This window comes from Diabrotica virgifera, chromosome 10 (genome assembly GCF_917563875.1).
Source record: "Diabrotica virgifera virgifera chromosome 10, PGI_DIABVI_V3a".
In the NCBI taxonomy this organism is placed as follows: domain Eukaryota; kingdom Metazoa; phylum Arthropoda; class Insecta; order Coleoptera; family Chrysomelidae; genus Diabrotica; species Diabrotica virgifera.
In genome coordinates, this window is record NC_065452.1 from 36,644,116 (window position 1) to 36,670,077 (window position 25,962).

The following is a 25,962-nucleotide window of genomic DNA, read 5'->3' on the forward strand; positions in this document are numbered from 1 at the left end:
CTATCTATTACTATAGCGGAGCTATTGAGTTTTACCCTACTAATCAATCACCCTTTATACTCTTTATAGCAAAATCGCTGATGTAATGGAAAATGAAATGCAACGGAATGGGTAAACAAATTGAAGAAAATACTTGTTTATGTACCCTTCAGTTCGCAGACGACCAAGTAATTTGTGCAAATGATAAGGAGGACTTAGAATATACATATATGACGCGCAAATTAAAGGAGTATGAAAAATGGGATCTACACATGAATATGGACAAAAAAATATTTATGTATTGGTGAAGAAACAACCGATTTGATTGTGGAGAATAATGAAACGATAAAAACATGCGAATGTTATAATTACTTAGGAGTACTGTTCAACAAAGAAGGAACAGATGATGATGACATCACAAACAGAGTAAATAAAGCCAGAAGAATAATTAAATCGTTAAATGGAATATGGTGGAGTAAAGACAAAGGAAAACGACGAAAGGTAACAATTTATAATAAGTTGATAATAGCACATTAATGTACGGTTCTGAAACAAGGAGGATTAAAGAACATCAAAAGAGAAAACTAGAGGCTACGGAGATGGATGTACTAAGACGATCAAACAGAATGTCAAAGTTGGAGAGGATTCGAAATGAAGCAATAAGAGAAAAACAATTACTGACTGCATAGAGAAGAAACAATTAACCTGGTACGGGCACGTTCAAAGGATGAGCGAGGAAAGACTCCCTAAAAGACAATGATATGGGTACCAAGAGAAAAACGAAAAAGGGAAAGACTGAAAAAATCTTGGATTGGTGGTATACAGAGATCTATGAGCGAAAGAGGATTATCCGATGAGGACTGGAACAACCGAGGGAACTGGTGCTTAGGCATCGGACAACGATGGATTACCGTCGAAGGATGATCAACCAAAAAATATGTATTTGGTGATTTTTCTGGTGACATTATTGGGTGTGAATCTTTTTTTTGAGTTTACTCCTCCTGGTTTAAAAACAGGGTACAGTAAATTCGAAATAAAAACAAAACAATCACGAAACTATAATATTTATTGTAATATAAATATATTCTATGAAGTACAATAAATATCTCCATATATTTCATTCAACATTATTAAGACCAAAAACATTTTTATAAGTAATACAAAAGCTCTATATTTCAGTTCGATTTAAGCACATTAGACCTTTTTAGCACACATGAATACAGGCACAACTTTAATTAGGAAGCCGTAAATGTCTACAGGGTGTGCCATGCTTCTTACTTTGAGGATGGCATACCCTATATATATTTTGGACCGATGTGGTGGATGGAAATATATTATATTCAATAAATACAAACCAAATAGAATCAAAGTAGCTGCAAGAAACCCTATTTACAGGATTTATCTTCTTGATTTTCTAATATAATTAAAAAATAATAAGTACTTGAAGAAATCAATACATTTAACAGCTCTTGTAGCACTTATAGGACATATAACATGCGTGCTCGTATATAAACAAAGTTAAATAAAAATACTATGGTAAAAAATTTTGAGGACCTGGTAGAGATGGTTTACGATCACTTGGGACTCCCAAATTTCCATCAATTTTGTCAATCATCCAGGTGTTTGTAAAAAAATCTATAGGTATCAAGTCTGCACAGCCTGCGAACTAAACACCTTGGATCAAATCCAGGAATAATATTGTAGCTTGAAGAGTACAACTATTGTCTTTCTCATATGCCCCAAGACTTTAATACACTAGAAATTACCCTTGTAAGTTAAAAAACAGACAAGAGTTATTATTATAGAGATTGATTAGTGCACTAAAGAGGCTATTGCAGAAAACCTTCATTTTCTTCAAGTGTCATCTTCGCGATAAATGTTAGCTAACTTCAGGGCAATTTTAGTACAGATACTGCAGTTTTAATTAACAACTCTTTTCGTTTGTTCATCATTTGGAGTCTTTCCTGGATAGCTACTTTATTATTTTAAGATACCTATGTGTCAAATGCCTTCGATTTATTCTTGCATTGATTGTCAGCGTACATGCCTCTACACTATATAACAATACCGAGAAAATTTAACAGTTAAGCACCAAAGCACTACAAAGGGAGAAGGAAAAATAAGATCAGACCACAGAAATGTGAGAAAGTTGTGAGGTTATGAACATTTTAACCAATTAAATACACTGGGAAGTATATGACAGACAACGATCTAAGCTGTTATCACTGACTAAAGCTTTAATGGTAGACCGATATAATGAATGGCTGTCAACTGGCACTGGACAGGAAAGTTTAATTGAATCGTGGATGAGGCATATGTCATACGAGCCATAGAGTCAGAAAAAAGACTATAGTTGAAAAAATAGAAAGAGAACAACATAATTTCTAAATAAACGTATGGCTTTAAATATGTATTTTGTACAAGTATTTTGTCAGAAACGTTAAAAGAGATTATTTAAAGGCCATGAAACAAAATTAGACATAAAACAGTTGAAAGAGCAATTGACAGATGTCGCCACCATCTTTGTGGGCGTGGCTTATGACGTCAGAGCGGAGTGGTGGGGTATTGTAACCGATCAAATCTACAAGAAGTGGACTGTAAAAGGGTCCTTAAACTAGTAATGGTATAATGGCAAATAAAAACGATTTATTTGTGGAAATTAAGACGCAACGGTGTGCGAATCTTGGTATACTCATTAAAATATTTGGAGGAGAAGCATGTACGATGTGAATATATGTAAAGAAAGCTGTAAATGAAGTTGAAGAACAAATAGCCAGCTAAACAATTTCTTCAAACTCCTTTAATGGTGTAGGTCACAAAGGGCATAGGCATAGAGATGTCAGAGTGTTGAGAGTTGTCCCAACCGTGTACTGGACCTGATCAGTGAAATAATGCACAACAGTATTACAGATATATTAGTAAATGGAATTATTGTGTTGACCACTAGTTGCCGGAAGACAAATTAAATTGATTTTTATTGTAGAGGCTTTTACGGCCAGTGTTTTTGTAACGATATATTGTTTTTCGATCATGATATGGAATTATTTCTGCCTGAAGTTTCTAGCTAGGAATGCAGCAGTGGTTACCAAACCTTCTACAACGGTTTTAGCTTGCTTTTGCTTACTGAGGAGCTAGCGAAGCTTAAGTTGGTGCAAGACAGCTCTTAACGTTGCCCTATTTTCTCTTCTTCGTAGCACGTCCTTTCAGAACGTTGGTTACCATCATAGCTATCTTAATTTTATTCACTGCTAAACCTAAATGCATCCTTGTATCAATATTATATCAATCTCACAAGTGTTTCCACCATGAATTCTTTCTTCATCCTGGATTGCGTTTGCCTGCTATTTTCCCTTGCATAATATTTTGTAACAACCTATATTTGGGACCTCTCATTACATGCCCCAAGTACTCCAGCTTTCTCTTCTTGATGCTTTTTATTATCTCGGTAGTCTTGCTGAGAAGTTCTAGTATTGTGAAGTTTGGGAGTCTTCTCCACCCAAGAAACTTTTAAGATTCTTCTATAGCGCCACAATTCGAAAGCTTCAAGGTGATTTAGATAACTTTTATTCACAGTCCATGATACGATAGCATGACGTAAGAGCGAGAACACATAGCAGCGAAGTAGGCGGATGCCAATTTTATCCGAAATGCCAATTTTAAGTCTGTGAAGACCGCGTCCCACCATCAAATAATTTGATCAAACAGTTTGAGCAAACTCCGGAAGTACGTCAAAGTGACGTCACAATTGCAGTTTTTTTGAAATTCTAAAAATCTGTGCTCTCACTATCAGTCTAGTTTGATCAAATTTTTTGTATTGAGTTGTCTAACTTGTTTGTACTTTATTTAAAATTAAAATTTTTCGTTATTATTCACAATCAACACTCAGGATGTGACGTCACTAACTGTCACTTTCAGTTTGCTCAAACCAGTTTGATCAAATTATTTGATGGTGAGACGCGACCTTTACATACCTTGGACATCCTTCTAAAAGCGGCTGTGGTCTGCTCAATTCTGGATGTTGTCCCATCGCATTTGGTAATATCTGTCACATTTGCAGATCAAAAGTGAGGTCGAAATTATTACAACCAATATCCTAGATGTCTCGAAAACAATGTATCATTATTTTTATTGGTTATAAAAGAAAATCTTTATTATACAAGCTATTTCAGCTAATATTACCTTTGTGCGGGGATCCCCTTAGAATTATTGCTTAAAATTCTTACTTTGATTTAAATAATGGTAAAATTCAAAGTTATCGATAGAAAATCGTTTTTTAGCTGGTTTGTATTTGTCTCTTGTTCATTTGTGCTATAGTTACATACATAAAACAAATAAATTGAGTACATCCCTAAAAACTAAAAAATACAATTAGCCACCAAAAGCGAGCAGCCTTGAAACAATAAATTAAAAATAAAGAGTAGAATTATCAAAAAAGTGTATACAGCATATTAAATTCTTATCTAGACATAACATATATAAAATAGACGTGACTTTTTATTTTTTTTAAATAATTTCAATACGTCGCACCCCGACTTCGTAAGTGTCATAACTCTAAAAAAATGGAAAATATTCGCAAAATTAAATTCCGACAGAGGGCGCTCAAAATTTCAAAATGGACGATAACTCTAGGAAAACAATTCATTTTGTCATTTGACCTCACAGTTCTAAAACGTTAAATTAAAATCATTTACACGAGTGTTTTGCCAAAGTAACCACTAAGTTGTGTCATTAAGACATCTTATTTAAAGACGACTCAAAATTATGTTTCATCTGTATGCATTCATTAAAATTTGATGCTAACTACTGATTTGTTTTTACCTTTTTTTCATAAAAAAATTTGGCCCCCCGATAATCACACAGCGTTTTAAAAATTATTAATCTATCTTAGAATTTCTAATTTTGTTTTTAATTTAATTAATAGGTACACTAACAATTTATTTTACACCAACAGATAACAATTTTTAATTAAATAAAAACTGGAAACTAAGTACGTGAATTTATTTTATAATAATTGTGTTCTGGAAATTACGAGGTGGTCGGAATATTTTGCATAACAATGTACATTCTATGTACTGAATATATACTACATTTTATTTATTTATTTAATTTTGCAGTCGCTTAAACATTAAAAAATACTACGTTTAATACAAACGTTAAATTAACAAAATGTGTGATTTGGCATTGGTTAGTTTAGGTTATTACGTAGAGTATAATAGGAATGAATACTGAGGAACACTGCAATAGTTTTTTTAAGTCGAAATCCTTGTTAATTACAACATAAACTGACCGCAAATATGTACACAAATTAATGGCAAAGTCAATGTTTTCCTAGAGTCGATGCTTTTCAAATTCGCCACCAGGCGTCGCCCACTTTGCGGTTCCTTGCCAATATTTGGCCTAACACGTTCCCTTTAATCGTTGTCTTCATTATCGAGTAATGTCATATAATTTAGTTATCTTAAAATCTAGATATTGCGCCTGTGTCGTTATTACGTTTTCCGGTTTTGGCGCTCCCAGCATTAGCAACCCCGCCACAAACGATTTTGCGTTACACGGTGGTCGAGAGTGGATGTGTGGTAAGTACCGTTCATTTTTGAATATTGCCCTAATGTGATAATGTATTTGTTTGTGATAAGGCGGGTTGATACGCCCTAATCCTCGAATTTTGTATATGGGTGCCTTAGCAATAGCGCCTTATATTTTAAGGGTGAATTTCAGGGTAAACCAATGTCAATTACTAAAAATAAATATTAGCATTCGATAGCTACACACATAATCAATATGAGAGCAGAATTTGGTTAACTTAGATAGTGAATTTGCAGAGAAAAAAAATGAAGAGTTCACCTAAAATCTTGTTTTTGCTCTCCTGAAAAGTTGGCGATTTCATTTCGGGGTTATGGCACTAACGAAGTCGGGGTGCGATCTGTATAACATAATCATAAATAACTTACTGGTAAACCGTATAATAAAGTGAAGATCTATTCAAAACTCACACTAAAATCTTGTGGATACAAACACTCGAGTAAAAACTCAGAATTTTAAGTAAAAGTTCACATTTTTGATTTTATATAATTTCTGCTAAAAATGAACCATGTTACTCTAGGAGCAAAGGGGTTGAGTATGCACTTGTATGTCCCCTTGGTACCTTGTCGTTTTCCATTTATTTAATTTTCCGTTATTTAGTTTGCCAAAATGAAAATTGCTATTTTTGACAAAATGAATAAAATGGAGTTTAATAAACTATGATCCGATTGTTAGAACCGGAGTTAACAAATTTCGTGAAAAAACATTGCAAAATAGGCATTCGATGGGATTTTTCCAAGTATAACTCAGCTTTCATACGTACGATTAATTTTCAAAACGCCCCTCATTTTAAACGTAATAATGTCAGCTTTAAAAAAATTTTTGCTAAATTACTTTATCTTTGTAATAAAAAAGTTATAACAATTAAACTTAAACTTAAAAATTTCACTAAAATGGTGCGAATTAATTTGTTTATAAGAGATTTAAACAAATTTAAGCTATAAACTGAAAATTTGGTTAATAGAAATTATAGAATAACTCACGACGAACATTTTTAGCTTTGGTAAGTGTTTCTATGTTAATTTTTGACCAAGATATAGAACTTTTAATAACGCGTTCTGAGGCGCACGCGCAGCATATGCAGGCGCGCGTAAATCAATTTTCAATATCTCGCCAAAAAATTAATATAGAAACATTTAGCAAATCTTAAAAGGTTTATTTTGAGTTGTTCTATAACTTTCATTAACCAATTTTTCAAAGATTGAATCTCTTATAAACAAATTAAATCGCAAAATGTTTAGTGAAATTTTTAATGTTGAATTATTAAACTTTTTTATTAATAAAAATGGTATTAATATTAAAATTAATAAAATATTAAAATAAATATTAAAATAATAATTATTATTAAAATAAATATTATTGTTTTATAAATATTATTATAATAAATAAATATTATTATAATAAATAAATATTAAAATATTAAAATAAATAAAAAAATGGTATTAAAATAAATGGTGTTAGATTAAACAATCTGAGATTTGCTGACGACACCGTTCTGATCGCAGAAACACTTGAAGAGCTACAGACATTGGTGAATAAGATAGCAGACTGCAGCGAAGAATATGAACCATCTTTGAACATAAAGAAAACTAAATTTATGGTAATATCGAAATCAACACGAAATGTCCAAAATTTATATTTACACAATGAAATTATCGATCGAGTTAGCAAATACAAATATTTAGGCACTTTTATAAATGAAGACAACGATAGCTCAGCAGAAATCAAAATAAGAATAGAAAAAGCCAGATCCATATTCAGTAAAATGAAGAGAGTGTTCTGTGGAAGAGATTTGAGCCTTCAAATGAAACTTCGCCTGATGAGATGTTACGTACTTTCTGTGCTGTTTTACGGAATGGAGTCATGGACGCTGAAAAAGATTGATACCAAAAAATTGGAGGCATTTGAACTGTGGATGTATCGCAGAATCTTGAGAATATCATGGACGGAGAGAGTCACAAACGTCGAGGTCTTGAGAAGAATGAATAAAGAAAAAGAAGTCATATTTACGATCAAAAAACGAAAACTGCAATACTTGGGACACATTACAACAGGCGAAAGATATGAACTGCTTCGAATAATTATGCAGGTGAAGATAGCAGGAAAAAGGTCCATAGGAAGAAGACGAAACTCCTGGCTAAAGAATCTACGGGAATGGTATAGCTGTAGCAACAACGAATTGTTTCGGTTAGCAGTTTCGAAAATACGTATAGCCCTGATGATCGTTAACCTTCGGAACGAGGATGGCACTTGAAGAAGAAGATTAATAAAAATAAAGTAATCTTGCAAAGTTTTTTTAAAGTTGAAACAATTACTTTTAAAATGATGGGGTTTGAAAGTGAATCGTACGTATGAAAGTTGAGTTATACTTGGAAAAGCCCCACGAAATGCGTATTTTGCAATTATTTTTCACGAAATTTGTTATAACTCCGGTTCTAACAAGCGGATCAAAGTTTACCAAACGCCATTTTGTTAAATTTTTCAAAAAGAACAATTTTAATTTTGGTAAAAATAAATATCTCTAATAGTTTAGGAGATACAATCAATTAAACAATTAAAAAAATTTAATAACAAATTATCTGACGATTTTTTTTTCGGCGTGGTATCCTCGAAAAATCGAATCTACGCACCAAAAAACAAAAAGCGTGTAGATATCCAGGGGACGTAAAAGTGCATAATCCAGTGGCGGATCCAGGGAGGGCGATCGGCCCCACCTCTCAAACAAAGTTATATATAAAGATTATAAAAACATTCATTTATTCATTTAATTTTCATAGAAATTTAGCCAATCGGCCCCCCTCTTGACGATGCTGGATCTGCCACTGGCATAATCAACACCCTCGTCGCCTAGAAATATTGAGTAAATACATAATTTATAAATATATAATAGCCGACTACTTTTCGGGTAAAAGTTTTAGGTTAAAAAGCGTTAATATCGTAAAAAATTTATAAGACACTGTAATAAGCATATTCATTTATAAGGAGGTACTTCTTAGGCTTATAAATTTGATGAGCTGTCCTTTTGAGTACTTTCGAAGAACATGGCATCCTAAAAAAGAATAATATGTATATTAAAAAGTAGTAAAACTATTTTACTACAGTGCTCTTCAGATAAAACTATCCACCTTAAATAACTTTGGAGCCACTGATTTTTAGGAAAAGCGCAAAAACACGTCAAATAATAATTGAAGGGAGAGACATTATGCCATATTTAACCTTGTTGGGAAAGGCACCCTCTCACCCCTCGTACCAACCCTTAAAATTTTTTTAACTTACTTTACTACCACCTCTTTTTATTTGATATTTCAATTCTCCTCGTTGTACTGATTTCAAAAATGTATAACAAATGATACTTTTAGTGATTAGTTTATGAAAAAAATAAATACAAAAGCAAGAAAACTGGATTGAAAAATAGTATATTGTGTAACAAGTGCAGAAATTTACTAACTTCTCACGAGTTTGAAAAGTTGCGGTCGAGCGCAAGCGAGTGTCGCAATTCAAACGAGTGGGAAATTACCTTTCTGTACGTATTAGACACCATAATTTTTCTACAACCACATATTTTGCTAAAACTAAAAATCACAATTTCCAATCGAAGATTTATTATAACAATAAATTAAAAATTGTAAACTGTGTTTAATTAATACTAATCAATTTAAATTCCTTATATCTACCTAAACAAATTACACAGAAATCAGTTAAAAAATTAATGCACTACCTTAATTTGTTTGAATTTAAACTATTTTAAATAATTACTACTAAATAATGTCACATTTGACGTTACATTTATGCAGTCACGGATTTACACCAAACCTACTTCATTCGACGTATCTTGCTGTGGTTGCTAAATCCTTATTGGTTAAGTAAATGATGGTTTTCTTGTTTTCGATTCAAAGGGATGCACAGTGCATCCCTCTGAATCGAAAACAAGCAAAACCATCATTTACTTTTCTATCTTTACTCAGATTTGAGTACTAGAAAGTTCCTCTTCTGTCCTTTTCCGAGACGAATGAAAACGGAATGTGATTGCAAGAAATCCTTTTTGTTTTCTACATTCGTCGTCTGCAGTCTTATAAATTGTTAAAGTCGCAGATTAAGGATGTACCAGAAAGAACTTTCAACATGAAAAGTCTCAGATTGAAATTACTATTTACCATTTTAATGGTGGATTCTGCATCTGAGACTCTTCAATTTGTCCTTATTGGTTAATTGATAATTTTAAAATATTTATTAAGAATAAAATTGTAAAATAAAACAGTTGTAACACCAAAAATTTAATTTCTATTCGATAATTAAGTATAATAATTGTCTTACAGGTTATATTTGTCTACACTTTAATCACAGATGTAAACAGGATATATAACGTTACTCAGAATGAGGTAGTCTACTGTGCAGAAAAGAACTTTTCGGCTAATGTCATATATCTTATACTGTGAGAAAATATCAACTTTGTTAACATAAAACTGTGCAGAAAAGTGCATTTTGAATAGTGGTTGTAGAAAAAAATTATTTTTTAACAATTTTATTACAAACATTTAGAATGAACATTGCCACTGCCAAAAATTATACAATAATAATTTATTGTTCAAAATGTCTGCCATTTATTAGCTATATACTATTGTATGGAGGTGAATGGCAGTCATTTTGAACAATATTATTGTAAAAAAATTTTGTAGTGAAATATTTATTCTAAATGTTTGTAATAAAATTGTTAAAGTTGTTCTGAAGCTATTGTGGCATTTTTATGATTAACTATTTATATGGGAAATAAGCCACAATACTTATTTAGTAGTATTTTGTATTTTGACAACGACACCCGATTTGGGCGCCGAAACGTTAATAAAATTATTTTTTCAATTTAATAGTAGTATTTTGTATTTTGACAACGACACCCGATTTGGGCGTCGAAACGTTAATAAAATTATTTTTTCAATTTAATTGTGGCTTATTTCCCATATAAATAATTAATCACAAAATTGTTAAAAAAATAATTTTTTTTCAATCCAGTTTTCTTGCTTTTGTATTTATTTTTCTCTTTAACTAGTCACTATAAGCATCATGTGTTTACATTTTTGAAATCAGTAGGTACAAAGAGGAGAATACAAATATCAAATAAAAAAAGGTGGAAGTAATTTAAAAAAATTTAAGGGATGGTACGGGGGGTGAGAGGGTGCCTTTCCCAGCAAGCTTAAATGTGGTATAATGTCTCCCCCTTCAATTATTATTGGACGCGTTTTTGCGCTTTTCGTAAAAATCAGTGGTTCAAAAGTTATTTAAGGTGGATAGTTTTATTTGAAGAGCACTGTATACACTCAACCAAACTTATATGGAATCATCTGATATTTTTTATTATTTTAAGCGAAATAATGCTAAATTAAATTTTCTTCCATCGCATCTCTCAGAAGCCTAACTACAGGTTCTTGTTCTTCTTCTTAAAGTGCGTATCCGTTCCGGATGTTGGCGATTATCATGGCTATCTTGACTTTGTTTACCGCAGCGCGGAACAGTTCAGTGGTAGTGATGTTATACCACTTTCGTAAATTTTGAAGCCATGAAATGCGTCTTCTTCCCGGTCCTCTTTTACCATTTACCTTTCCTTGGAGAATAAGTCTGGAGAACTACAGGTTATAGAAACAAATGGAGATACCTGCGAGCTCTTAAAGTTGGTTGGATGAAAATTATAGGATTTATTTTACCGATCATAATTCCTCTCCAGGACATGACCCTTCCTCTTTTATCCTCCTCCTCTATCTGTTATCCTTCGTAAGGATGTAGTGGCGTCATGTAAGTCGTTTGACTATTTTTATCCAATCCTCTCTATCCTGTGCGTGTTGTTTTGCTTCGGAGAACGAGTAACCAGTCATGTCCCTTATTTGGTCGGACCATCGTAATGGAGATCTTCCTCTGGATCTTCTGCCCTCTACGTTGCCTTCAACTATCATTCGTTCCATGCCTTTCCTTCTTCTAGTTATATGTCCAAAATATCTCAGTATATTTTGGTTGATAGTTGTGCTGAGTCTAGTTTTTATGTTAAGTTCGGCTAATATTGAATTATTTGTGCGATGTGCGGTCCATGGTATGCGCAACATTCTCCGGTAGACCCACATTTCAAATGCCATTATACGTTTTGCATCTGCTTTTTTGATGGTCCAAGTCTCTGAAGCGTAGGTGGCGATAGGAAATATTAACGCTCGAACAAGGCGTAATTTTGTGTTTTTTGTAATGTCAGTATTCTTCCATATTTTTGTGAGTTTGGCTGTTGCCGATCTGGCCATTATGATGCGCCTACTGATCTCGTCTTCGCATCCTCCACTGTTAGTAATAACGGAGCCTAAGTAATTAAATTGTCTGACCACTTCGTAACCTGCTATGTCTCTTATCTCCGGTTGGTTGTTTCTGCTTCTATCGATGATCATTACTTTGGTTTTCTTTATATTTATTTTCAAACCATATTCTGTACTCACCGTTCCTAGCCTATTCATAATTTCTTCCAGTTCTTCTGGTGAAGACGCCAATATAACAGTGTCATCAGCATAACGCAGGTTTTTTATTTTTCTCCCTCCTATCGTTGCTCCACCTTGCCATTCCTCAAAAACTTGACGCATAATGTGTTCACTATATATATTGAATAGAATGGGGGATACTATACATCCCTGTCGCACTCCAGATTTTAATTTGAAGTTTTTCGAAACCACATTATTAACTCTTACATTAGCGGTGTTATTTACATAAAGTGCTTGTTATAGATAGATTAGATGTTCTGGCGTACCCATTTCTTTAAGTATATGCCACATTTTATCCCATTTTACGTTATCGAAGGCCTTGGAGTAGTCAACAAAGCACAAATATGTTTCTATGTTAAACTCTCGAGATTTTTCGATAATTTGACGAATATTAAGAATGTGTTCTCTTGTTCCCCTACCTGGGACGAATCCGCATTGTTCTTGTGGAATTTGCGGTAAGAGAATGGATTTTAATCTTTCATTGATTATTGTTAGAAGTACATTGCTCGCGTGAGATATCAACGCTACTGTACGATAATTACTGCAATCTGTCGGAGAACCTTTTTTGTATATGGGGATAAACGTGAGTTTACCCCAGTCATTTGGCCACTTTCCGGTATTCCAGATCTCATTGCAAATTCTAAGCATTACTTCCGTCCCTAATTCTCCCATTTCTTTGAGTATTTCAGCTGTTATTCCATCCTTTCCTTGTGCTTTTCTACATTTTAGCTTTTTTATTGCCGACTCAATTTCAGATTTCAATATTTGAGGTTCTTTTTCATAACTTCTTTTCTCATTATTATGTTCTGGGTCGTTGTTAGAGAATAGTATTTCACAATATTGTTTCCAAACCTCTGCGATACCGTCTGGGTTTGTTATGGTATTTCCACTATTATCTTTGATGATCTGTGTCTGTGGTTTGAATTCTCTCGCTAGATATTTGACTTTGGAGAAAAGTTCTCTAGATTCTTGGTGGTCAGCATGTTCCTCTAGTTGTTCACATATTATTATGCTTTTTATATAATTATTTTTGTCCCTTCTGCACAAGTGTTTTATAGTTGTTTTTATGGTGCTTATCTCTATTTCTTTTTGTATTGAATTTGACGTGCCGTTTCTAAGTTTTCGTCTTTCTTCTACAAGGTTGAGAGTTTCTTCAGTCATCCAATGTTTTTTCCTATCTATTTTTTCTTTAGGATTTGTGTTGTTGATGGCTTCGGTGATCAACTTCTTTGTGTATTCCCACGTTTTCTCAGGGTCTCCGGTAGTAACTGATAGGTCAGCTTTTGCTAGTGCCTCTCTAAACTTTTCCGGGTGTTTTGGAACCAATTTTTGTCTTTTTTTTGCAATAATTGTTTTACTGTGCAACTTAATGCGAAATTCTGCTTGTAGCATTTTATGGTCTGAACCACAGTCTGCAGCGGGTTTTGTCTTCACATTGGTTACAGAGCTCCTCCATCGTTTAGTGATAAGAATATAATCTATTTGGTTCTTGTATCGTCCTCCAGGCGAAGACCATGTTGATAATCTTCGCGGATGATGTTTTTATATGATGATGTTTTTTTCCTCTTTTATATTTATGAACAAATCTGGCAGTTTCCGTTCTTGCTTGTCTTTCTCGCCTTCTAAGTACACGAATTTGCTAATCATCTGATTTTACACATCTTACTTTCATTTGAAAATGGCACACTTTTCCAATTTCCAATGTTCCAGTTTTGGTGTTGAAGACACCAATTTACGTGATCAATCTTGTGCTGCCTGGTTAACTCGGCATCTCGTAACTTCTTCCTGCTATATAGTCGTTGGGCACGGCAACTCTTCTTCTTATCGTTTGAACTAAAATATTTACACCTATAACTTCCAAAAATTGCAGGTTTCAAATACATAGTGATTCCCTATAAGTTTGGTTGAGTGTATAAAGTCGAAGAAATAGTAGAAAACACGAAAAATAAACAGGAATGAAAAGAGTAACCGAAAAGTTCGGAAAACATATAACAGGCGCGGATACAGGGGGGGTCAAAGGGTCTATAGACCCCCCTATTGTATTTAGTCTATAAGTATTTTTTTATTATTTATTATTTTTTTGTTAACTCTAAAGTTTAAGCCATCAGTAGAACACTAAATTAAAAGACAACCGCTTCCAAAGAATTATTGAAAGAAGCAATAAAACCAGCCTTTTCTGAAAAATAAATTGAAGCCTCATTTGTTTGGGTACCGATGGAGCCATAAACAACTGAAATATTTTTCTCAATTCAAAGAATAACAGAAATGATATCTTAAAATGCAAATACATTACACTGGGTATAAACCTTACCTCATGAAAAATCACGTTTCAAATTTGCGGTAGGTATAATAAAGATATAAAAATTTGAATTTTACTAGATAGTCCAGAGGCGCGTACCTACTCATTGATGGTAGAAAAGTTAATCTTTACACCTCCAGTTGGAAAAAAGTGACCAGTCAGATTAATAGTCATGAATTGTGTTTGCTAGCGTTGACTAATAATTATTCATTAATTATTAATAGTGAATATGTCCAAACGAAAGATTCAAACCGACATAATGCAGTTCATAAACTGTATTGTATAATTGTATATTTATATTTATTTTATTGCATTACATTTTATTAACTGCATTTTGTGCGAATCTGTTTTTATTAGATATCATTATTATTTACTATTATTCTGTCATTCAAGGTTAATTCATTGATTTTGTACCATTCTAACGTACATAATATTCATTTATGCCATCATTTGACGAATTCAAAATTCGTCTCTATCTTCTGCTTTTCTTAAAAGCGTCTGTGTGTTAAACCCGATCCAGTCGCGAATGTTTTTAGCCAGGACATTTGTCGTCTGCCAGGACCCATTTTTCCTTCGATGTTACCCTTCATAATTAGCTATAACAGATCGTATTTATCATTTCTAAGTATGTGCCCAAAAGATGCTGTTTTCTTCCTTTTAATGGTGGTCAAAGGTTCTCTGTCTCCTCCGGTTTTTGCAACACCATTTCGTTCGTAATATGATCAGTCCATGGTATTTTCAAAATTTTTCTAAGAAGGCACATCTCAAATCTCAAAAGTCTCCAACTTTCTAATTATGTCAACATTAGCAGTCCAAGCTTCAGTACCTTAAAAGAAGAATAGAGTAGAGTGGACATTTTACCACTCGATATAGGAGTTGCAATTTGAGTCTTTGGTTACTCATACTTAGTAATTTCCTTATCTTCAAAAAGGCTGCTTTTGATTGGTCTATTCTTGATTAAATTTCTGATTGCATATTTAGATTTTCCTTAATCCAGACTCCTAAAGTATTTCATTTTGTCCATTTGTTCAATATCTTCATTTTTTATCTGGATTTTTGTTATGACTTTACATTTCTTACTGATAACCGTAAGTTTTCTTAGATAAACTAGGATAACTTAGTTTTGTTTTCTTTATGTGTATTGTTAAACCGAACTGTTCCCAGTATCACAAATTGTGTTTAGTATACTAGTTATATTAATATATTTGTCTTTATTGTTATATTATTCCCGACCTTAGATAAAGATATTTGTCACTTCATATTTAAAATTGTGTATATTAATAATGATTTAATATTAAATGTATTTATGATAATTCCGTTTTATTTTACTTGCAACTACGGCTTGATAATACGGAAAAAGTCCCATCAGAGCTCAATCTTTTTGATACTGTAGGTATCTGGGATTATAAATATAGTGTATTTTATCGTTAGAGTAAGTGTGAGTCGTAGGTATGGCTAAATCTGGAAAATAGAATGTTTGAGGTAAGTCTGACCCCCTATTATGAATTTCTAGATCCGCGCCTGCATTATGATAATCATAACCAAAAATATAGTGTTCAAATATATTAAAAATACTCACAATTAAGAAACATGCGCCCAACATGACAGCTTTCATACGGACATCCAAATCCATGGGGAAAGTTATACCAAAATAGTCACTATCCGTGAACATCTCCCTCATCAATCCAGACCACTGCTTGGAAATTTTCCCGACTTGCACAGCACCGTCTCCTGACATTATCTTGAACTCCACGTCTCCACAAATGCTCCAGGTGCAACATGGTCCTTCGATTCTTAAAACGGTGTCTCCACTGGCATTCTTTATTGCGAAAGTGGGACAGAAAATGCTCCATTCTTGTTCAACGGTACCGACAATTGTGCCAGGTGGTGAAGATACTTCCATACTCTATAAGAATAAAAAATATAAAAATAACTTTAAAAAAAGTAATAAAATCTTGTCGCATATAATCAAAAACAGGTTAAAACCTATCTACATTATCAAATACCTCAGGAATAAGCGGGGTTTGTACACGGGAACAAATCCTGAACCTGAAACAACTCATTGAAAAGTCTAGAGAATTTCAAGTAGCTATGATTATATGCTACTTCGTTGATTACCAAAAGGTATTTGATTGTGTAAGCTGGTCAAATCTTAGAAGTTCTCAAACCAATTCAATACCGAGAGACGTGTTAGACAAGGATGCGTGTTGTCACCTGACTTATTTAACATTTATGGTGAATATGTTATTAGGATTGCTTTAGAAGGATGGGCCGATGGAGTAAAAGTAGCTGGTAGGAAAATCTACAATTTAAGATTTGCTGATGACACTACACTTATATCGGCAAATGAGCAAGAAAAATGTTCGATCTCCTGCGAAGAGTTAAATACGAAAGCAATAAAGTTGGTCTGAAAATCAATAAAGCTAAGACAAAAATAATGATGATCGACAGATTCCACATTATTCAACTGACTAACATGTTACAGGACTACCAGATAGTAAACAGCTTTGTCTATCTCGGGTCTAGTATAACGAACGATGGTAACTGTGAAGCAGAAGTTCGGAGACGTATTTGGTATGACAAAAAATGCGATGAGTCGCATGTACATTATATCAATTTCGTTAAAATCACCTAATATGTAATAGAAGTATAACTTCTTACGTGCGTACAAAGTACACACACATTCTTTTTTTAAATAAACTACTGGCAACATTGTAATAAAATTTGATGGGTTTTAAGAGGTAGTTATTGCGCATTTTTTGACATACAACTAACAATTTTTTATTTACCATTGGCGCGCATACGGGTAATGGTCTAAATTTGTTTAAATAAGAAAAAGTACGCTACTGAGATATTTTAAATTAAAAATCATTTTTTAATTCGCCCTTCAATTTGCAACAAAACATGTAACTTCCCTTTTTTTCATATGATGTGCCGATTTTATGCAAAAAATAAAATATGTTAACGTTTACAAGTATTCGAAATAAGTTTCTATACAAATTCATAATAATACATAGGGTGTTTCTAAATACGTATGACAAACTTTAAGGGGTAATTTTACATGAAAAAGAATGACAGTTTTCTTTATAAACATATGTCTGCAAATGGTTCGTTTCCGAGATACGGGGTGCTGAAATTTTTCTTACTGACTATTTATCTATTGTTCTAAAACAGGTCGGGTTATGCAAATAAAATTTGGTGGGTTATAAGAGGTAGTGATTATGTATTTTTTGACATACAACTAAGAATTTTATATTGGCCATTGGAGCACATGCAGGTAATGGTATGAAATTTTCTAAAGAAAAAAATAGTACGCCACTAAAATGTTTCGAATTAAAAATCATTTTTAAATTAATCGTTCAATTTGTGACAAAAAATATATCTTTTCTTTTTTTAATACCATGCGCCGTTTTTATCCAAAAAATATCTTGACGCTTACAAAGTATAACCCACATAACAATGATGTTCGTATCATGTTCTAAGCATATACTACCAACATTCGTCGGAGTATATTTTTTTAGTATATGCGTAGTACAAGCATAGCATGTACCTTAAAAAACATTCTAAATTTCATGTTCTTTGCATATACTTTAAAGTATATTCTCGTACCGAATATACTGAGTACATTCGTGTACGTAGTAACTCGGAATATTCGTAAAAGTTTATTCTTAGAATATACCTTTATGCTTAGCACATACTTATAAGTACATTCTTAACACATCATAAGTAGATACTTTTAAAATATCTTAAAAATAATATGTATGTATAGGAAGTATAATAGTAGCCTTATAGATGATCAACTTCGTTATATTTTAGAATAATTAATAAAATTTATGTATGTAGGTAGTATTGGACGAATTTCATTTGAAAATTGTTGTATGGTAAAAAAGTTTAAACATTAATTGTATTAACATTTATTATTAAAAATTCGTTTTCATAATTGAAATAACTTTACCATTTCGAGTTTATCACGAGTATTTTTACATCGTTTTAATTTGAATTTAGGTACATTCAAGTGAATACGGGAGGCTGTGATACGGGCCATTCCAGAACCAAAGCATGCCAAAACCCACAACCAAAGGCTTTGGTGTTGCCAACCATCGAGTAAGCTTTTTCCGTCAACCTTAAAAATTCCCACTTTTATAAAAAAATTCCCTCCTGTTTACAAAATCTAAGAAGATATGTTTAATTATTTTCAAATATTTTGATTTTTTTTTAATATATTACAATTTGGACTGGAACAAAAATTCCCTTTTGAGTTAACTTTTCCCTTTATCACCTTTTATGTTGAAAATTCCCGCAAAAAGTGAAATTTTCCTCCGTTTGGCAACACTCACCGGTGCACCGATGTTGTTATTCCACTTCCACAGTACATATCCCCGTCTTGTCTTATTCTGACCATTTCTTACCTGAATGGATCAGGGTAGGAAACAACGGTAAAATATGAAATCGAAAATATGTATCTATCTATGCAGTGTGGCAGTGTTAAGGATGAAGACGAATGATAATAAAGTACTAGGACTAAAGAACATACATAATCTCTTTTGTTTGCGGTGCTTCAAAATAGGTATAATCTATTTCGGTAACTCATTATTATTTAATAAATACATATAAGTAAGTACATATAAGTATATAGATTTTAGTTACTCATACATAGTTTAGTTTAGCTAAATATTATAATATAATAGTTTATATAGATAACTAAAATTTATAAATATGTACTTACTTTTTAAGTAATATTGCAGAATGTAGGTACTAACTACATTCTCATTTGCCATAAAAATATGTAAATATAATAGGTATTTGGTAGAACCAGTAGAACCTAAGATGAGATTAGGTGATGCTGAAAACATACTTCTGAGCAATATAGCACTTTCTTAGAATATCCTTAAAAATATATTCTTCTAATACAAAGATGTGCAGTAGTACGTTCTAAGTATATAAATAGAAGGTTTATAGCACTTCCTTGGAATATTCTAAAAAGTACGTTCTTAGTATAAACTAAAAAGATGTGCGGTAGTACGTTCTAAGTATATAAATGGAAGGTTTATAGCACGTCCTTGGAATGTTCTAAAAAGTATATTCTTAGTATATACTGAAAAGAAGTGCGGCAGTACATTCTAAGTATATACATAGAACGTTTAAGTACTGTAATGTAGTGTATACTCAGTATGTGCTCTGCACATTCGCAATGGTAATTACGCATATTCTTAGTATATACCTTTTCTGAAAAGTATGTTCTATGAATCTACTAGGAACATGAAATTGTTATGTAAATTTCTATACATTCATATAGAAACTTACGCCGCATACTTTGTTAGCGTTAAGATATTTTATTTTTACATGAAAGCGGCGCATCCCATGAAAAAAAAGGGAAGATACGTTTTTTTTGTCACAGATTGAACGAGGAATTCAAAGTTTTTTATTTCAAATATCTTAGTGGCGTACTATTTTTTTACCATTACCCGTATGCGCGCCAATTAAAACCCACCAAATTTTATTTGCATATCTCAATCGGTTTTAGAACAATAAATAAATCATCAGTTTGTAAGAAATATTTCAACAATCCGTATCTCAGAAACTAAGCATTTACGGATATTTTATAAATTAAACTATCATTATTTTTTCATGTAGAACTACCCCTTAAAGTTTGTCATACTTATTTAGAAACACCCTGTAGAAACTAGGTCGAACACTTAAGTATTAAATCTATCTAAGCCTTAAATCTATATTATAATGTAAGCTTCCTAAATAAAAAAATATTGACAACATAATAGAGTTAAACATTTTTAAAACAAAATCTTTATACAAAATAAAAAAACTGCTCCTAAAGAAACAAGATAAGTTCAAGAAATATAGAAAAAAATGTTTGCCGCAAGCTGATAAATTCACTTCCAGTGTACCGGGTGTCCCAATAAGAATGGCTCTCGGCCATATCTCAGGAACGGTTTATAGTAAAGCTTTGAAATAAAAAATTTTATAACAAAAGTTGCCTCAGGAAAAGCCTGGAAATTATTTTCATAATTGTGGGTCCACCGCTAGAGGGCGTAATTGAATATCAAAAATAAAAAAATTTAAATTTTACAAAATTTTCCTAATGAAGGGGCACTGGAAATCCGATTATTGTATTCTTCATCAAATTCTGCGCATATTTGATTTAACAAGTTTAACTCTACCTTTGCAAATAAGAGGTGGGGGTGAGTGGGAACCTTGTTATGAAAAAATGGCTGTAAGTCCGGTTCTGCTAAATCAAATTTTGAAAACTGGGTCTTGTTGAAGACAGATCTTTTTCTTCAATGTAAGCGTGATAATTTTGAACCATCCTAATAAGTAATAAGCCAGCTGGGAGGCGTTATTTAATTTTTTTCAGAAATCTAGTTTTCTTTGGAAAATATTAAATACAAGTATGCATTTTTAATCATACTTTATAAAATTAGATTAAATTAGCAATAGAATAGCGAAAACCGCATGTCGATATCTTTTGTCTATCTCAACATATCTCGAGAAACGTGTAAATTTTATACATAACTCTTACTATCAACGGTAAACTAAGTTAATGAAAAGTAGTGTGCTGTGGAAAAAAACAAAATAACATTTTCCAGATGTCAACGTATAAAAATATAATTAATTAAAACAACAATATAAAGAGGAACAATACTATTAAAATTAAATATAACACAGAACAAAAAGAACTACTTAGTGACGACCTAAATATTCAAATTGTTGCCCATCATATACTACTCTAGAATACATTATCCAGAGAATATTAAACGCCATTCAAAGCATATCGAGAGCAGAAATTGAGACTGCTGTTCAATCTACTCTTGAAAGAGTAAATGTTTGCAACCAAAATGATGGGCAAAAATTTAAACGTTTATGTCATCACTAAAAAGTTGTTTTTATTTCTTTGTAATAGGGCTTTTCAAGGCTTCTCATTTGTTTCGAGCCTCTGTCATATGCCGTATAATCCGTGTATAATATTAATATACGAGATATGAACGAGGCTCGAAACAAATGAGAAGCGTTGAAAAGACCTAATATACGTTGACAGCTGGAAAATATTTCTTTGTTGTTTCCATAGCACACTACTTTTAATGAATTATTTCGTTTACCGGTGACAGTAACAGTTATGTTTTTAAATTTACACGTTTTGTAAGATATCTCGAGATAGAAAAAAGGTATTAACATGCGGTTTTCGCTATTCTGTTGCTAATTTTGTCTAATTTTGTAATATGGTATTAAAAATGCATGTTTGTATTTAATATTTTCCAAGGAACACCAGATTTCTGAAAAAAATTAAATAACGCCTTCTAGCTGGCATATTACTCAGTAAGTTGGTTCGAAATCATAACTTTTACATTGGCGAAAAAGATCTGTCTTCAACAAGACCAAGTTTGTAAAATTTGATTAAGCAGAACCGGACTCACAGCCAGTTTTTCATAACAAGGTTCCCACTCACCCCCACCTCTTATTTCCAAAGGTAGACCTAAACTTGTCAAATCAAATATGCGTAGAATTTTATGAAGAATACGACGATCGGATTTCCAGTGCCCCTTCATTAGGAAAATTTTGTAAAATTTAGATTTTTTTAATTTTTGATATTCAATTACGCCCTCTAGCGGTGGTCCCACAATTATGAAAATAATTTCCAGGCTTTTCCTGAGGCAACTTTTGTTATAACATTTTTTATTTCAAAGCTTTACTATAAACGGTTCCTGAGATATGGCCGAGAGCCATTCTTATTGGGACACCCGGTACATATCTGCTTTTGGCATGCGCAATACTTTATGACTTACAACTGACAAGGGTACATATCAGTTTTTGGCAAACGTTGATTTGGTCATGTGGACATATCCAGATTTAAAAGTGGAGGGTAACTACATTTCGCAGTATACTAGACATATCTGCTTTGGGCAGATGGAGCATATAGTCACGCACTATCAACTGGCATGAAAAAGTGCAAATCACAAAAAGTGGACATATCAGCTTTTGGCAAACGGCCACATAATTATGTGTTTCTTGGATTACAACAAAGCCTTCGATAAGGTCAGACATAACCCCCCTTATCGAATTACTTAAAAAGAAAAACTTAGGCATGAGAGACATCAGGATCAATAGCGCTATCTATTATAATCAGATCGCTGTGGTAAAAGAAAACAACGTCTTTTCAGATGAAATACAGATTGAGAAAGGCGTCTGGCAGGGCTGTCTCCTGTCTCCTACCTTGTTCAATTTGTATTCAGAGGAAATAATCCAGGAAGCACTAGAAAATCTAACTACGGGATACGGGAATAAAAGTAAATGTCATGAAGATTTACAACAAATAGTTGACACAATGATAGAAGTCAGCGAAGAAAACGGACTGTCCCGAAACACAAAAAAGATACAATTTATGGTAATAACAAATGCTCAATATCGCCAAGAAAGCATAACAATAGGTACAAGGAGAACAAATTAAAAAAGTTGACAAATAATATAAATATTTGGGTACAATAATTAATGAAAATAATGAATACACAGAAGAGATTAAAACAAGAATAGAACAGGCAAGGAATGCTTTTATAGCGATACGCTTTAATAACTATTTTTGCTAATTTTATTTTCTTAATTTTTAATAACTTTTCTCAAAACGAAACAACATTAGTCATTTAAAATTCACATGTAATACACAAACCATATGCCAACAAGGGCCGTTGATTTCGAGAAACGAAAATGTATCCCTAAACAGATTGTATAAAATTAATGTTTTTTTCAAGGAAACACTAATTGATTACGATGCCAGATTGCCACACTCTTCATGTCAACTTCTTAAAATACAAAAAGGTTCTCATCTTTTAAAACGCAGCTGCAGTAATTTATTGCCCTTCTGGTCGTTATCGCAAAACCGCAAACCAGTTGACATAATAGTTGGTGGTCCGGCAAGTCAGTCTCTACACAGCATGCGAACGATTCAGACACACCCTCGCTCTCGCTAACAATACCCTTTCGAGATATAAGCAAACATGCTTGTTTACCCAAAATAAATAAATATATTACTGTTCGTTGTTACACTTATTTTTTAATTAATTCCGTTAACGCACACCACTGGAATACTTTCAACAAACTGAAAAAGTATTCTGTAGCTGGGACATTACAATTTCTTTAAAGATAATAAATCTCTTTAAAAGATAATATTTTATGGGTTGGAGGCTTGGACATCAAATAAAGATGTTTTGGACAGATCAGAAGCCTTTGAGTTATGGGCCTACAGAATGATCTTAAGAATAAGTTGGATGGGCAGAGTTACGAATGTCGGTGAAGGTGTTGAGAACTATGGGAAAAGAAAGAGAGGTTTTAAATACAACTAAAGTTATAAAACTGCAATATCTGGGACATGTCATAAGGGGCGAGCATTATAACTTGTTGCAATTAATAATACAAGGAAGAATACAGGGTAGAAGGAGTCGTGGAAGAAGACGCACCTCCTGGTTAAACAATTTGAGAGCTGGTTTAGCTACACTTTTTTAAGCGGTTTTATAGAGCCGGTTTAATTGCCAGGATGGTTGTCGACCTTCTTAGAGGAGATGGCACATGAAGAAGAAGAAGTCTCGATTATTTTGTCTTTGAGATAAAACCAAGTGTTTTCAGAATGAGCATTTACTTGATCTAAAAGAAGGTTATATTCTAAATCTTGTTGGAATTCATTGATTTTTGAGGAGTTCAGGTACATAATTCTTCTTAGGGGTTTTTATTTTAAGGACTTTAAGACGAAGTCGGACGTTTAGTACTAGAAGTTGATGGCATTTCCACCATCTGCGCCCGGGGCCCTGATTCTAATTTAAATTTCGACTGAAAACAAGTCGCAATCAATATGGCGACGTTGAAATGCGACTGTGCGGGCCTTGTGGATTTTAGTTGAACTAACGAAATGATGTCATAAAAAAGCGACTTATCGACATTAATAGCGACTCCAAAAAAGTGGTTGATATTATAATTTCGAGTCGAAATTATTGTGACACGGACATGAATGAATGGCCGAAAGCGAGGTTAGGTTTAGTTTAGGAGATAATATGTGTTTTGTTTGTTTCTTGCAAAGAAAACTAAAGCAAAAGGTATTTGAGAACTAATGTTATATGGCTGGATTTTATGGAAATTTGCTGGTTTTGGAGGAATTAGATAGAACAGTATTAAATTAGAAATATAATAATTGAGAATGTTCGTGAATTATCAACTCAATGAAAGATATAAGGTAATAATCCGGGAAAATTAGTATAAAACAAGGAAAATTATGTACCAGCTATTTTATTCCTGGACATGTTGAAATCAAATCTTAAGATTTCATATACATATTAGTAATATAGCTATGCAAAGTCCGCAGAAAATGTGCTATTTGGTTTATAAACAAATTAGCGCTCCGAAATCTTTTTTCAATTATTGCTCTGTAACTCATAAGATTTTAACGTTAAACCAAAAACACTCATATAAATATTCACTGTAATTTAATTCTGCACATAGATATTTTTTTCGATTTCCTTCGGCGGAAATTTTCCTCGGAAAATTCTAGTTTTCCAAACAAAATTTTTAATTTTCGACTAAAATTTTAGGGAAGTAATTATTTATCAATAATTAAATAACTTGGTGACATAAATCTTTTTTGTTGTGAGTGTCTTGAAGATATGAAAATTTGTATGTACAAAGAGGACCGGAATAAAAAGATAACGGTTCAAAGATTGAAATCCTATTGTTCATAACTTTGTCGCAAATGCCGGTCAAATTTGACCGGTTATACCTGGAACCACTCAATTCGATTTGTTTTTTCTTCGAAGAAGAAGCCGTGCCCTTTTTAACAGCGTTAACTTAATTTAATTTAATCTGATATTTGCTGAGGGGTTCCATTTGTTTATAAGCCAAAAAATTGTTTTTTTTATAACATTCCTGAGACCGCTCGAATAGTCCGATTTCAATTCTGTAAAGTTCGTTGAATAGGTATATGCAGTGCTTTTTTATACAAAAATCATAGTTATTCTGGTGTATCATAATCTTTCTGGTTATTATTTCGACCGAAATTTCTAATTAACATTTTAATTATTGCTAAACTATTGGTTAGATTGTCGCCGGCCTTCTGATATATTAATCTACTATAAAACATCTTTCATGTCACCAATTTATTTAATTATTGATAAATAATTACTTCCTAAAATTTTAATTGAAAATTACAGATTTTTTTGGGAAAACTCGGATTTTCCGAGTAAAATTTTTGTTGAAGGAAATCGTTGTTGAAGGAAAATAACTTTGTGCAGAACTAAATTGCAGTGAATTTTTATTTGAGTGTTTTTGGTTTAAAGGAAAAATCTTAGGAGTTACAGAGCACTAATTGAAAAAAAAAAAGAAGATTTAGGAGTGCTAATTTGTTTATAAATAAAATAACGCATTTTCTGCGGACTTGTCATACCCCATATATTACTAATATATGCAATCTTAAGATTCGATTTTAGCAAATAGCTGGTAAATAACTTCTCCCAAAATGACATTTTTTCGATAATTTGCCCAGACTATCAACAAACGTTGCGGTGGTTGCATAGCCAATAAATCCAATACACAGGAGGACCAACCCAAATT

The 25,962-nt window shown here is 32.6% G+C and overlaps 1 protein-coding gene across 4 annotated transcripts in view; it reads right to left on the reverse strand.

Moving 5' to 3' along the window:
* Positions 1–1,027: 1,027 nt before the first annotated feature.
* The window catches only part of LOC114335309 (phospholipid scramblase 2), a 130,431-nt gene continuing 105,496 nt past the window's right edge, over positions 1,028–25,962 (reverse strand). For all 4 annotated transcript variants that reach the window (XM_050641378.1, XM_050641380.1, XM_050641381.1 and 1 more), the window contains 2 exons: positions 15,944–16,270; positions 1,028–8,611 (listed from right to left, as the gene is read on the reverse strand). In XM_050641378.1, coding sequence (XP_050497335.1) covers positions 8,561–8,611; positions 15,944–16,270 — 378 coding nt within the window. In that variant the 3' untranslated portion in view covers positions 1,028–8,560. The remainder of the gene's footprint in view (positions 8,612–15,943; positions 16,271–25,962) is intronic.